The sequence below is a fragment of the Carassius gibelio genome, chromosome B14 (assembly GCF_023724105.1).
Source record: "Carassius gibelio isolate Cgi1373 ecotype wild population from Czech Republic chromosome B14, carGib1.2-hapl.c, whole genome shotgun sequence".
Lineage (NCBI taxonomy): Eukaryota > Metazoa > Chordata > Actinopteri > Cypriniformes > Cyprinidae > Carassius > Carassius gibelio.
In genome coordinates, this window is record NC_068409.1 from 21,248,655 (window position 1) to 21,263,624 (window position 14,970).

General features: G+C 36.2%; 1 protein-coding gene across 1 annotated transcript; it reads right to left on the bottom strand.

The window, feature by feature from the left end:
• Positions 1 to 13,178: 13,178 nt before the first annotated feature.
• her11 (hairy-related 11) lies at positions 13,179 to 14,707 on the bottom strand. The gene is made up of 4 exons (XM_052575279.1): positions 14,575 to 14,707; positions 14,340 to 14,435; positions 14,151 to 14,241; positions 13,179 to 14,025 (listed from the first exon to the last, which is right to left on the bottom strand). The coding sequence occupies exons 1-4, from the start codon at positions 14,599 to 14,601 to the stop codon at positions 13,424 to 13,426; spliced, it is 816 nt and encodes a 271-aa protein (XP_052431239.1). The 5' UTR covers positions 14,602 to 14,707; the 3' UTR covers positions 13,179 to 13,423.
• Positions 14,708 to 14,970: the final 263 nt, after the last annotated feature.

Here is a 14,970-nt window from a genome sequence, read left to right on the forward strand (position 1 = left end):
GAGGATGTTTTTACTTGGTGAAATCCCATGTGTGGAGTCTTGGTTTCTTTGTCATGGCCTGCAGTGATCATATATACAGAGATCAAAGCGTAAATATCAAAAAGAGTGGCCACCTGTCAATGTGTACATATGCAATTAAAACGCTCTCATCAAGACACTTTATAAATCATAGGGCTGAGAACTGCAGGTTCTAACAAGACATCAGACGTGTAGGAAAACACTATCACAGGCAGCTTGGGAAGACGACAAAAGGGTCAGGGGTTAAACGATCATATCCTAATGATATTATGACTTTTAAGTTCTTGAAATAAAATGGTAGATTGGTGGATTGGATGTAATATTTAATCATGAATTAATATTTATTTGCAAATGAAAAAGTCAGACTTTTCCATCCAAAGCAACTTGCAAATGAGCAATAGTACAAAAAAAGCTATTTATTTCACGAGAAGCCAAAAGTGTTCCTGTAGCTCAAACAGTAGCAGCAAAATCATGGATTCAATTGCCAGGAATCCATGAATTGACAAGTTTATTTGGATAAGAGTGTCTGACAAATCAGACTGAATGCATGTAAGTACAGCGAGTGCTTCTAAAAATGCAAAAATGTGAGATGACACTGAGCTATATTTATATGATAGTATATTGTTTTTTTTTAATGAATGAAGAAATAACACTCATTTCAAGCATGACAGCATCCCTCATCTCTCCTACAAAGATGTCAAAGTAAGAGAATATATAAGACCTGATTGTCCAAACCAAAACACATTTGACTGTGGTTTGTGACCTGCAGAAGTGTAAGCTGATGTTGTGAGGGACTTCAAAAACACACTTTACAGTCACTTGGAGAGAAAAATGGAAATCCCCTCACTATGAAAGTCCTATCACCCCTGATCACAAGTTGTGGAGAGAAAAGTAAGAGTGTTTCAAGAATTGTGCATCAAATAAGTCGCATTTAAGCAAAAATGACTTGTGCAATCAATTTTACTGCAAGAAAGAGATGCAGACCTCCATTTACCATCACTTTGTCAAGACACATTATTTATACAACAAAAAAAGAGAACATGTAAATGAGCCAAACCAAAATCCTTGGCTTTTTTGATAAACCAGCATCAAAATAAATTTGATGTGATCTCCCTTCTGTGCTGCTGGAGAACATGCCCTCAGGCCTGTACATTTCATTAGAACAACGAACACTAACAAATTCAAAAGGCTTGAGATCAAATGTGCACAGCAGGTAATCAAAGCAGCTTTTTTTACATGTGCTTTGTAGTTTTTATCTGCTGAATGTAGTTCATAACACACATTAAAGTCTCCTAAAGAGCTCAGAAGACCACAGGTATGCTTAAGAAGAAAATAAGATATAAACATTGGATGAAAGATTTGTAAAAGTTTCTTCCAGTGAGGAAGAGTTTAAAAAGCTGATATTCATTATTATGATGTGATTTCAAAGATAAGATTTGGCATTTTCAAGCACTGAACAAAATCCAAAGCTTGTCACAGAAAACTCAATAAATGAAACCAACAGGATCCACGGTTGTCGGCTTCTTGAGGATGGATTTTTTTCCGGCCTTATCAGGGAGCTCAGGTACAGAAGTTAATCAGCGGAGTACAAAGGAGGCCTTTATTTTGGTGAAACCTCTATGTTCTCCGATATCAAAGGCAACACAAGCTACCACAACAAGATGCTGCGCAAGGTGATAAGATGTATACCATCTGACATGCAGAAGAACTTCTGGAGGGAACCTGGAGAATTAGAAATGTGAGATTCTGATATGGAAAGGTCATTCATTAAATATAGTTCAGGTCAGATGTCTTTATGGGCATTTCCCAGTCTAATATCTGATTTGGGGATTACTTTTCAAGCAATTAAAATATTTAATAACTTCATATAGCCTAGAGTTAAAATGTGGTTTATACCACTGTTCAAAAGTTGGCAAGATATATCTATATATAAATATATATTTTATTCATCAAGGATACATTTACATGTGAGAGAAAATACATGTCATTTATTAAAAAATAAATTCTGTTCCTGTGACTGTCTATTCATCAGAAAATCTCTATTTAAATAATATATGTTATTTAAGAAAGATAAACATGGAGCAGCAAATCATTATATTAGAGTGATTTCTGAAAGATCATGTGATACTGAAGACTAGAGTAATGATTCTGAAATTTCAGCCTCGCATAATAGGAATAAATTACATTTTCAAATATATTAAAACAGAAAAACTTATTTTAAATTGTAACAATATATTGTAAAAAAAAAATAATAATAATAAATTAAATAAATAAACAAAAACCAGCCTTACTGAGCATAAAAGACTTCTTTCAAAAACATAAATTGAATCTCACAAACCCCATTCTGTTGAACAGTGTGGTCAGCTCTACTTTGCATTTTTTTATATTTTAGATACTAAAACTGAAGGCTATAATAAAAAAAACAGGTTATAATAAAGAAATAAGATTATTACCAAGCAATTAAAAAAATAAAATTGAGTATTTAGTTGTGTTTTCTTCTTTTGAACTGAACTGCTTTAATTTGAGGTTAAAATGTTATTTCTAAGAAGTGCTTGGAAAAACGTCCTGTCATTTGATTTGAGGTTTGGCTTCTGTGAACAGTCTGACCCCAGCTGCAATTATCTGAATGGGAAATGGTTAGGCAGACAGGTATAGATGGAGTTCCCACCGACATACAGCGCTGTGGTCTCAGGGAATAGATAAGCGTTAAACTGACTTCCTCTTGCTCCAAATATGGATTTTAAATCAAAAGTCATTATTCTAGTTAAGTTTCAGTTAATCTTTTAATACCCTTCCCATATAGATCCAGTGGAGATATCACGAATGATTAAAGACGAGTGAGCAGCTGAAGAATGCATGTGCCAGCGTTTCCTTACACAGCAGGACTCAGAATGACCCAGTGCTTTAGATGTTAATTATCCCACAGTAATGTATGCACACCCCCCTCTGCCCTCTGCCCCGCCATTCCCTGTCCAAAAAAAACAAAAAAAACAAACGGAAAATGGTTATTTTTGTCTTTCTTTCATATAAAATATTTGCTATTATATTTATACACATTTATTGCAGTCGTTATTCCACTGTCTCCAGTTAACAATCTGCAATACTATTATTTTAGCATGACAGAAAGAACCGTCTTTGCTTGGAATTAGAATGAAATAAAAGTAGGAGAGCTACATTCCTAAAATTAGATTCAAGGAATGAGTTACACCAGATTTTGCCCAAAAACGCTGACAATTTGTGTAGAACCAACCAAATAAATAAAACATTATTTGTTCCTGCACTGGTCCCAAGAGATTCCTTCACGGGATGCCATAAATAGTACAGATTCTGAGCAGTCTCAAAGAAACAAACTTTTATTTGTCAAAAAGCAGCTAGACTTTGCAAACATCTACAGGAATGTTCTTTCTCACAGCCGATGATTCCAGAAGGACCCATTCTAACACGAAAAACAGTCACAGCTATTCAGATTTATTCCAAGCTTGTTGCAGATGTGTAAGAATCAGCAGATCAAAGTAGCTCTGTGTGCACATTAAGGCTTTTCTGAGGTTTTGAAGAGCTGAAGCGCTGCTTAGTCTGACATTCCCCCTGTCACCATCAAACAAAAGCATCTCTCTCTCTTGAGAAAGGGGTGTGAGCTCCAAGATGAGCTTCAGAGATGGTGACCAATCACAACAGTGTGCACAATCCGTTGCCTTGAGGCGAGAAACAGTAAGGTTTATGTTGTCACTTTCAAGACATCATATGTTTTTCTTCTTACGTTCTTGAGCGCTTGTCAAAAAAGAAAAAAGCTAAAGCGTTTTTGATTTGCTTTAAATGTAAAAGCACCAGCGATCATGGGAATACATTCCTTGCTCGCATTGGTCATGTATGTGCATTTCCATGTTTCCCTGCATTTACAAGAAAACAAGCATGGAATAGAACATGTAGTGATGTCTTGATGAGAAATCCCACTCTGTCAACAAGAAACAGTAATGCCATGTTCAAGAGCAGATATAGTGTTCCTCGCCGCTGTCTGCTGTGTGTGTGCACCTGAGAGCTGAATAATGTCTAAATTACAACTGGAACAAAAGATTCTTTTATGCAGGGAGCACTGGGCAGAGATGACAGCTATAATACTGGCCTCGGTACATACTGGTAACATTCTAGGTAAGAGGAAATAGCCTTTTTGAGCTTGACATTGACATGCAGAACTGATAACATAGGGTTAGTGTGTGTTGTGGGATATATGGGGGAAACATTAGATGGCATTAATGTTGTGCTATGCTGTATAGATAAGAAGAAGAACAGCAAACATCTGATTTTGGTTGGTTGGTTGCTTTAGCCCATTTTTGACCTGAATAATATCATAGTATTTACAATGAATGAATCCATTGTATGGTTTATTTTTAGGGGAATTTCAGTAATAATATAAGTGGTATTCTTTGTGTGATTTTTCTCTTGTTTATTTGAAAGCAAAAAAAAAAAAAAAAAAAAAAACAATCTGAAATTCATGCAAAATTCTCAATTCAACTTTTCACTTAAATTGTTTTGCTAATAATATAGTTTGCAAGTTGAATGTTTGTATTAAACCAGCATATTCAACTAATTAAATGTGTAAGATTTAAACTAGAAGAATATAAGAAAACTACATAAAACATAATTATTACTATGTTTTCTATTTTCATATATTTCAAAAATGCATTTAAATCCAGTATTCAATGTCACATGATCCTTCAAAAATCATTGCTGGTTTGCTGCTCAAGAAACATTTCATATTATAATCAGTGTTAGAAGCATTTGTCATGCTTATTATTTCTGTAGAAACTGTGATACATTTGCTCAGGATTCTTTGATTAATGGAACGTTCAAGAGCACAGCATTTTATGAAACAGAATGTGTCCATCTTAATGCGTTCTTGCTGAATAAAATTCATAATTTATTTTTTATATTCTTCTAAAAGACATGAGTTGGGAATAGAAATGCTTACAGAGAAGAAACTTCAAAGAGACAGAAGCTCGGGTGCTCTGTCACCAGCGAGTGCCTGCCTGTCAACCCATGCTGCATCTCTGCCAACTCCGAGCCCTTTCAGCTGCCCCCTGCTGCCATCATCATGGTGCTGTGGGGAAAAAATAACACAAAAAAAAACTGATGACAAGCTCCTTTCATGACACTTATCATTGCATTCTATCTAAAATCTAGATGAGCCAGACAAAGCACCACCAGTCCCTATCCCGCAAATCAGAGCATAATCACTCTTAGCATAAGGAGTTAGGCTCATATCACACTACCTTTATTCCTGTATGTGAAGACCTCCGCCTGGTGGTCCACACATCTAGCCTGAATGCCACATGATGATGCTTGCCTTTATCCTAAAGAGATATCTTGCTGTTTTAACATTGGTTTAACAAATAAAGAAGAACAAAGTCTTGCCGCAGATCCTCAGAGACACACACTAGCACGCTACTCTTACGTTGCTGATGGATACATTGTGGTGTTGGTTTCAAGATAAGACAATAATGGCCTATGTTTCATCAGCATATACAATGCCACAGAAATGCGGGCTGCAGTCAGAACAACCGAGCGTCCGGCTTGTGCTTCTTTTTTTTGTGCATTGACATGAAATGCAATTTCATCTTTTTTATTTTATTTTTTTATTTCAGTGAATGACACATGAATGATGCCAAGATTAAAGTTTCTGCACCAGTCATGTCAAAACAGCCATTATTTCAGCTGACATACCAGCACATGGAAAACTTCCCACAAAGCTTTTCTTTGGTGTAACATCTCAACCTCAAACATCAAAGGAGACAGGACCGCAAAAACAGCGGGCATGAGTCGCTTCAAAAGACGAGTGAAGCTCCATTCACACACTTAAGACGCAGCCGCACCTTCAGTCTCTTGACTACCATGAGTTTGTTCCATCTGGACCACCTGGAGGATGATTTTATATTGTTAAACGGGCTTTGAGATCTTTGTGGCTCTCATGCTTATGGACAAGTATCTGTGTCTGCAAAGCCTTCTCCGAAGCACAATCATCCTGCATTGACCATTGATCTCGACGGGCTGTTAGAAGATGTGTATCGTAAACACAGAGGGCAAGATGAAGGTGACTGGGGTTTGAGATGGATCACAAAGCCCCCTGTGCATTTAAAAGCCCCTTTTGGAAGGTGCTTTCCTGTCGGTTTTAATGTGGATCTGCCTGGAGGTGCTGTTTCAAGTTCATATGAAAGGCTCTCTTCAAATGTAGTGCAAGGAGGGGGAAAAAATCACTTTGCATTCAGAAGTCATGACAATGTCTGAGATTTAAATAAATAACTTGTATATTATATTGTGTATATTAATTGTCAGAAATTAAATGACAATTTACAATTTGTAAAAGAGGTGAAGAATGTAGGTAACATGTACTACGTTATTTCCGCTTTGACTTGAATGAAAACAACGCATCCGTGTGGTGCAGCTGACACAGAATAGCATACGCTGTCTGAGTTCAGTGGACACTCTCCAAAATGGTGCTAGGGTGATGCAAAGGAAACAAATTGTTCAATAAAGTCTTTTTTTTCTTTGCATACAAAAAGTATTCTCGTAGCTTCATAATATCATGGTTGAACCGCTGATGTCAAATGGATTATTTTACTTATCCCCTTGCTTCATTTCTGGACCTTGATCGTGGTAATTTCATTGCTGTCTATAGAGGGCCAGAGGGCTCTAAGAATTAAAAATCAAAAATATCTTAATTTGTGTTTCGAAGAAGAATGGAGGTCTTACGTGTTTAGCACGACACGAGGGTGAGTAACTGATGAGAGAATAAAAAAAAAATTTGGGTGAACTATGGGTGTTGTTTGCCTTCAATTCTCCGAGTTTTGATGACATCGAGAAATGTCTCAGTGTCATCAAAACTCTTTCGTTACCTACATTCTTCAAAATGTTCTTTTGTGTTCCACAAATTAATACAGGTGACCTGAGGGTGAGTAAATGATTACAGTATTTTCATTTTTAGTAGACTATCCCTTTAATAAAATTTAAAAAAAATTATAATAACCTACATGCCTCTACAACCATTTTCTGTATAGCAGCATCTGTATTCACTCTCAGCTGAATCTCTGAGCAAACCTTTTAAGCTGTAATGTGATTATGATGAGCCATATACTTACAACACAATAAAAGGCATTTGTATTTGGCTCAAAGCCAGCCTGTACTTTCCAAATTTAACTATGGCACTTTCCCGATTGAATCCACTCGTGCAGCAATGGGAAACCCCTCATCCAGGCCAAAGGTTGTTTTCTCAAACTGCCGCAGCAGAGATGCCAGGTGTTAACTAAATGTTTTTAATGCTAGTTTCTACTGCACGTTTCTTGTGAATGACAAACATAAGTTTGCACAAAGTGCCATTTCATTTTTTAAACAGCAACAAAAGTGTTCAAATTTTACATTTGAACATTTCGAGTTGGACCAAAGAGTATGAGGTCAAACACATTTGCATGATGACTAGAAAAAATGTAGCATAGTTAAATCCCATGTTTTCTTTTTTTTAAACTATTATTGATTAATTTATCTCTTTCCATTCATTTTGCTTTACAGGCCTGTTTTAAATTTCTGATTTAAATTTATCTTAATGTTTGTTTTTAGAGTGCATGAACTAAAAACTGTCAGGGTGATACACCTGTCATAAAATAGTAAAGCAGATACAATGTTTCATTGGAACACAACACTGGGGTTCACAATGATTTCAAAGACTTTTGCATGATGACTGGGAAAACAGTAGCATACTTTTATCCCATATTTTCTCAAGGAAAAAAAAAATTTTTTCAATTCATTCGTTTCATTTTTACACCTCTCATTGTTTTTCAGGCCTGATCAAAACCACCTCTCAGTATTTTTAGCCAAAAAAAAAAAAATCACACACTATTTTTAACTGCTGCCAGCTTTTACCTCCACTGACCTTTGAACTGTTAAGTTGTTCCTGGTTTTTAAAAGGGGTGTTAGTGGCGGTAGAAGAGTGCAACCTTCTTTTTGAGCTGAAGTACATCCTGATGGATTACAAGAACTCTAGAGCAGAAGTTGCTACCCAGCATGGCTTTAGGCTACCTGGGTCACGGCCCACCCACTGCAGGGGGTTCTAGGTCAGAGGAGGCAGCAGGGAGCACTGCTTTCAGACACCAGAGAGACTCCTCAGTTAACACACAACCTCAGGGCACGACCAACTCCACGTCGACCGCAACCTCTGTTCATGCCAAATGCTTTAACAATGCAGCGTGTAGCGATAAACATGGAAAAAGCTCTATATTTGTGAGCTCATCGCTCAAAGTGGACACAATTACACATTGTTGGTTTCAAAAGAGCTATTTATACAGTATGAAGGACTAATTGTGCAGAACATTGTGAAAGAGTTTATTTTTTACGCATTCACAGGCAAATTATACAACAATTGACTCTCCAAATTAATAGAGCGTTTGTATGGCTCCCCAATGGAAGACATTATTCAGCAATAAGAAAATGTCAAATAGTGTCTCAGCAACACAATTGCTAGTCTCCAAAGCTATTGTTACCACGTTTTTGTTTTGACTATCTGGGAATAGAGGAGTATATCACATCTATTTACTCTCTGTTACAGAACTGGGCGGTGCTCGCTACTACAGTGGCTTATAAAAACAGTTTTTCCATAGAACAGCTATTAAGGATTTGGGATCTGTGATAAGGACAATATTCAGCAAGACTTCCTGGCTGACATATGGTAATGAACAATGGCTAAATAGGCCTCTGTTGCTTGGTTTCCATCCTGAAGTAAGTTCTTAGAAGGCTGTTGTGACATAGAGCTTTCTAAAAGGCGTAAAAATAAACTGTAAACCATTATTAAAACTGATGAAACTGCTGCAATATCTGTTGCAGGAGTTTTGGTCTCCACACCCTGTCAGGTGCTTACCTTTGTGGTGATGCATGGGCAGTGGCCCTGCTCCGAAGACTGGCGTGTCCGTCACTGATGCCTGGAAGCATGTCCAGCTGTCCTGTCACTCTGTCAGCAACACTGCCTCTCATGGCCCGAGATTAAACGCTCCCGATGGGGCCTACAGGAGAAGTGGCTCACCCGCCTCTTAGGACTTATGTCAAAAATGTTTCAACCCAGGTAATTTGCTATAGTCAGTGCTCCTTTCTCCGTTAACTTCAAAAGCTCCTGTGAAGGGAAAAAAGACAACTGAAAGAAGGGAAAATGGTGTTTAGTTGTGAGTAGCGAAAGATTGAATTCTTGAGGACCAGGATGGACTGTGTGGACAGAGTGTCTTCCTCCAGGTACACCAAGCCATATCTCAGTGGTGTCCTTGCAACCAGTTGTACTTTTTGTCCTCGCAATAATGAGAACATGCAAACATATGCACAATGCAAATGCAAATATACCCCGCCTATAGGATGAATTTCTGAATTAAAGTTAATTTTGATATTCTTTTTTATTTGGGGGGTGGGGGGTTGCATAAAACAAAACAAAAAATTTTAAGGTGATAAACTGTAATAATATCACAATGACCCCAGCATAATGAAGATAAAATGATATAAAAAAATATATATAATAAAACTCCTTATTTCCTTAAACTCATGTGGTCCAATCAACATACAGGAAAAAAAACACAAACAAACATAAATTCTATCATAGTGAGGACCCCTCACTTCAAATATCAGATAATCCATGTTTTTATGACAACATTTCATCTTGTAATGTTCCTTTATTTTACAAAATGGCATGTGTTTTAACACCAAACAAATATCATAAATGTTAAAGCTTTTTAACAATTACATAATTCATCAGTATAGTTAATTATTTCATTAATGAAAAAAATATATTCTATATGTAAATAATAATTATAATAATTTAACCATGAAAACTACATTTAAACTGTAAAAGATAATAAAAAATGTTGTCTTTTTTTTAAATGTATTCATTTTTTTATTTATTTTTTACATTTGCTAAATCATTTTTTATATAAATATTGATTAAAATGTGTAAAAAATATACTAAGTGTAAGGAATTCAAAAAACATTTCTTTATCATGGTCACTGACACAAAAATTACTGGACAAAGAACTATAAGAGCCCACCAAACAGAAATATGTTCAAAAATATTTTGCTAATGTTTCCATAAAGTTCAGAGAAATACATTTCTGAATGTTTAAAAATGTCCTGTTTACACATTTCATCATTTATCAAACTTTAAGACAATGTTACTTTTGAATGCTCTCTAAACAATTAGAAACAAGTAGTAAACATTTTTTTTAACCTTAGACGAACTTCTAACTAAAACATTTCAGAAAAAACATGAAAAACTGACTTTTGTTCTAAAGTTTTGAAAACATTATCAAAGACTAGATAACTTTGAACAAAAGTTCTATTATCGTTCTGGAATAATATTTGTCCATAACTTTAGGTGGACCTTGCTAGAACGTTAGCTAAAATTCTTTGAATGTTCCATGTTAGCTGGGAGAGCAACTCTAGTCTTCACTGTACAGTGCCACATTTTTTTGCAATCATTAGCATATCAATATTGCTTACATAAATTTATATTACTATGCAATATTAAAATATAAACCTCCTTTACTGAAACTATCCATCTGTAAATGTTTTCAAAACACTGAGGGCAAGGATCATCATGGCTGTAAGACATATGAACACACATATTTTTTTCATATTTTTTTTATTAAGTATTTTCTTTAACAACATCTTTTAAACATAATGCCCCGTGGCTCTGACATAATCTCACAAAAGGATTTCAGAATCGATGGAATGAGGAAATGTAATAGACCCCCATTAACCAGATCTGTCAACATTACAAGGAAGCTGGAATCATTAATGAAGACTCATTGACCTTACAGCTAAACATTAAGATTGAGAACATGCACGTAAGGTTTGAGAATGAAATAATCTCTTTTTCCAAGTTAAAACAGTTGATCCTGACTAAAATAACATTCACGGGAAATCACTCAATGGATAGTCATACCACAAAGACTTACACAAGGAATTTTGCACAAAGTGGGATCCATTTTCAATGAAACCACAACATTTGTGCGTGTGCGTGCCGGTGAGAGCGCCTTGCTTTGAAGGACGGGGCATGTACAAGTGTGTGCACGTGTGATGAAAGTGTTTGACAGCAGCCCTGTCTCGACAAATTGCTTTTGAGATGTGCCAACACAAATGTATTTAACTCAGAGTCCAATAAACCGTGGCAGGAGCAGTGACATCTCTGAGCTGGATCCTTGTCAATGTTTTCTTTAAGTCTCTCCCTCCCCTTTTTGTACCAGATCAGGAATGCATGAGTTGCATTCACTATTAACAAGACTAAGACTACACAGGTAACAGGATCAGCTCTAATCAGTGTGGCCTGAGAAAGCTTGTGCAGGGATTTCAGGCTTTTGTCCTGCATTTTCCGAGGTGATTTCTTCCCCACCACATTCAATTACAATTACTGAGGCAGCATTCCTCCGTCCAGGCAGAGCGTCCTCTTTAATTTGTGCTTCTCTCCTTGATTGTGACTAATTGCAGTGATCAAAACCTGCAGAAAGACAGCAAATGTGCATCATGTACTCTTTTACCTCACAATGAACAATGGCCATATCATAAGTAATGGCACTGGTACAGAGAGAAGCTTCTGAATGTGAAGACGACAGAAGAAGGAGAGAGAAAAAAATAACCATTATCCAAAAACATGCTCTGTCATGTCAGAAACTCTGTTTTCTCCAGCCAAATCCCCCGCTGCCTTACTCAGAAAATATTCAGGCTTTGTAATAGAGATGTGGATGGAAGATAGGGAAGATGTTACGGATTTATCCAGGACTGCAGAGGTGAGAGAAAAATTCTGACATTTATGAGAGAGAGAAGTCATGCATCCTCGGCTTACCGCCCAGGAACACAGGTAACAACATCATACTCTCTGTATCTACAAGCCAAAGCTCAATTATGGACTGAACCTGTTAAGCTCTATCTTATGTTGCCCTCTACTGACCAGTAGGCTGAATCTGTGCAAATCGTTGGAGAAAATAGTTCACTTTTCCTAATGTAAATCCACAGCATATTTTTGTCAGAACTGGGTTAAACTAGATTTTCATGTCACATGTTTCAACATGTAACCTACACCATAATAATAAATAAAAAAAAACTATGGAAATTTAACACAATTAATATGTTTGGCAAAACACTGACATGAGAACAAATATGTTGTTTGTAAATTTAAGCCGGACTCAAAAATGCACTGTAGTCTAACGGCATGAATTATAAAAAATATATTTTAAATATTTTAATTGTAAATCACAGAAACCATTTTAACATTTTGGCAGACTTATACAAATGCTGTATTTTATTCATACTGAACTGAAAATAGTTAGGCTCTACTCGCTCGTAAAACATTATTTTAAAAGGGATTTCTGTATTCATAGAAACCACGAGATGGCAGTAGAGTCCTTAAAATTGCAGTAGGCTAACTTAAGTGTGCAGATTTAATTTCACTTATACACTTATAATGAATGACACTTGAACTTTTTAGTTTCAGCCAAGGTTAGAAAGCCGAGCTCAACTCTAATTAGCGGTACAAAACTGTACCCTTTATGGTACCATCTTAGTGACTAAAACTTGTACCCTAAAGGTATAGTTTTGTACTTTTCTTTATGAGAGTGTATCTTCAGCCTAACATTCCCAACTGTCTCGGATCGACAAGTTGTGAGTTTTTCGGTCCGATACTGGGAGAGTCTAAAGACCTCTGGTATAATGTATTGTAAAGCATTTTTTAAAACATTCATAAGATTTTGTGTAGGCTATTAATTAATGTCAAAGTTAAATGTTACAATCTTATAATCTAGAACAATCTAGCACAAAATGTATAGGCCTAAACATTTTTGTTTTTGATTAATGTAGGCTATGTGACATTCATTAATTTATTATTATTAATATTATTTTCTAAGATGAAGGAATATAATCATATGAATTTATTTTAGTACTCACAATGCATATTCATTTAATATTCAAATGGTATGGCTTCCCGAGCTTCTTCTGAACCATTTGGCTTAAAAACTCTTATAGTGTTTTATGACTGGTGTGAATGTTCTTTAGTTATTAAAAGTATTTTATAAATATATATTTTATGCAATTTATGCATCTCTAAAAACTGTCTAGCCAAAGGTTTAGGGACTGATCAAAAATAACAATAATTGATTTAAAAAAAGACTTTATTTCATTGCTACAGGTGAAGACAAACATCGGTCAAAAACAATAAATAGTCAAGTGAAAAGTATATGTCATTGAAAACATGACAAATGTAATAGTAACTGGAGGAAACACAAGTGATAACCCTATGCTCATGCCACACCATATGTCACGTTAGGACTTTCTGGGAGGTCATTTCTCCATTGGAGCAGTCCCTAAGTAAAATAGAAAAACACACCAATGTAAGAGTTCAGCTCCATGATCTCCATATGGACTGGGTTGGAAGAGAAAAATGTTCTTGTCTAAGAGCCAGTACAGGAGATTGCGGTGGGGTAAAATCTCTAGACATGTTTGGCAGAACAGACTGAAGCACAGTAACAGGCCTATGGAGTGAAAGTGGTGTTAAAAGAGGTGACTGTGAATCAGAAGGAGCAGGTAAAGGACAAGGAATGAATAGATATGGAGGGGAGTTACTGGGAGGGGAGAATAAACTGGTAAAAGTGGGAGATGATGGCGGGGAGCTACATTGTGGTGATGATGATGATGATGATGATGATAATAATGAACTGGGGGGAGAAGTCAACTGATGCAAAAGTTTGGAGCCATCCAAAGATGATTCAGGGTGTAAGAGAAGATCCTGCTGGTAGTTCTGGCCTGATGGTGATAGAGGGAAGCCCGTCTGCACCACTGGTTCATTTCCTGCTTTGGTAGCACCCGTTAGGTTATTATGGTTGACCCCCAGTTTCAGAAGAACCTCCTTCTGCTCGGATGATTTAAACCTCCCGTTGAAATCTGGTTCATAGAAGTCACAGATGGGGCCCGTAGAAGCAGACTGCTTCTGAGTGCAAGTCACTGCAGAAAGACAGAAAAACGTTACATAAATTATGCAAATTATTATTAATAAATAATAGCTTTTAATAGTAAATAATTGTAAATTCAGATAGATGAATTAAAAAGTAAAAGCAGTAAAAACAAACCATTTGTCTCCGTTTTTCTTGTGGTCTTTTTGATGTACTGAACTGCAAGGTCTAAAATCTCAGCTTTTTCCAGTTTGCGATTTTGTAAACGCTGTGGAAGGAGAAAGAAGTTTTAAGGGTTTGTTAAGGAAGTAGTGCAGAAATAATGCGAAGTAATGCATCACAAATCGAGGGTAGGTAGAAACTCACCGTGTCTGCAGTGTTCTTGAAAAGCAGATCTCTTAACGCATCTAGGTTATGGTTGATTCGGTCTCTTCTCTTCTTCTCTATCACGGGCTTTAACTTCTTTAAACAAAAGTTACAAATTAAATATGATAGTAAGTTTCCAATACTATCGTAACATAATAAAATAGAATTAAGGCTAAATATAAAGAATTTGAGAAATAATTTTTGGTAGAGAAGAGGTTGCTTTTAAAGAACTTACTCTTTTGACGCTTTCTGTCTTCGTCATGTTGAGAGTTGATCAGTTCGCTCTTCACGCTTAAATTCGTAGATGTGGGAAACTGCTGGAATCGAGCCAAAAGGGAATTTTAAGCCTCTGGGGTGGCATCTGATTGGTGGAGAGGTGACAGTGACGTCGGCACTGTGAACTTTCCACCCAGAGTTCATTAACCAAACAATCAATAAACAGATGTGTTACTTATGACATCTGAGCAAGCAAAACAGAAACAAATATATATCATATTTAAATATATAATATTTAAAACAGCCATCGAAAAGGGAAATAGTTTGAAACTTTTTTTAAGCATATTTAGAAACATTTGATGGCGCGATTGGATCTGGGTAGAAAAGTTTGCCATTTGATTGTATGCTGCAATAG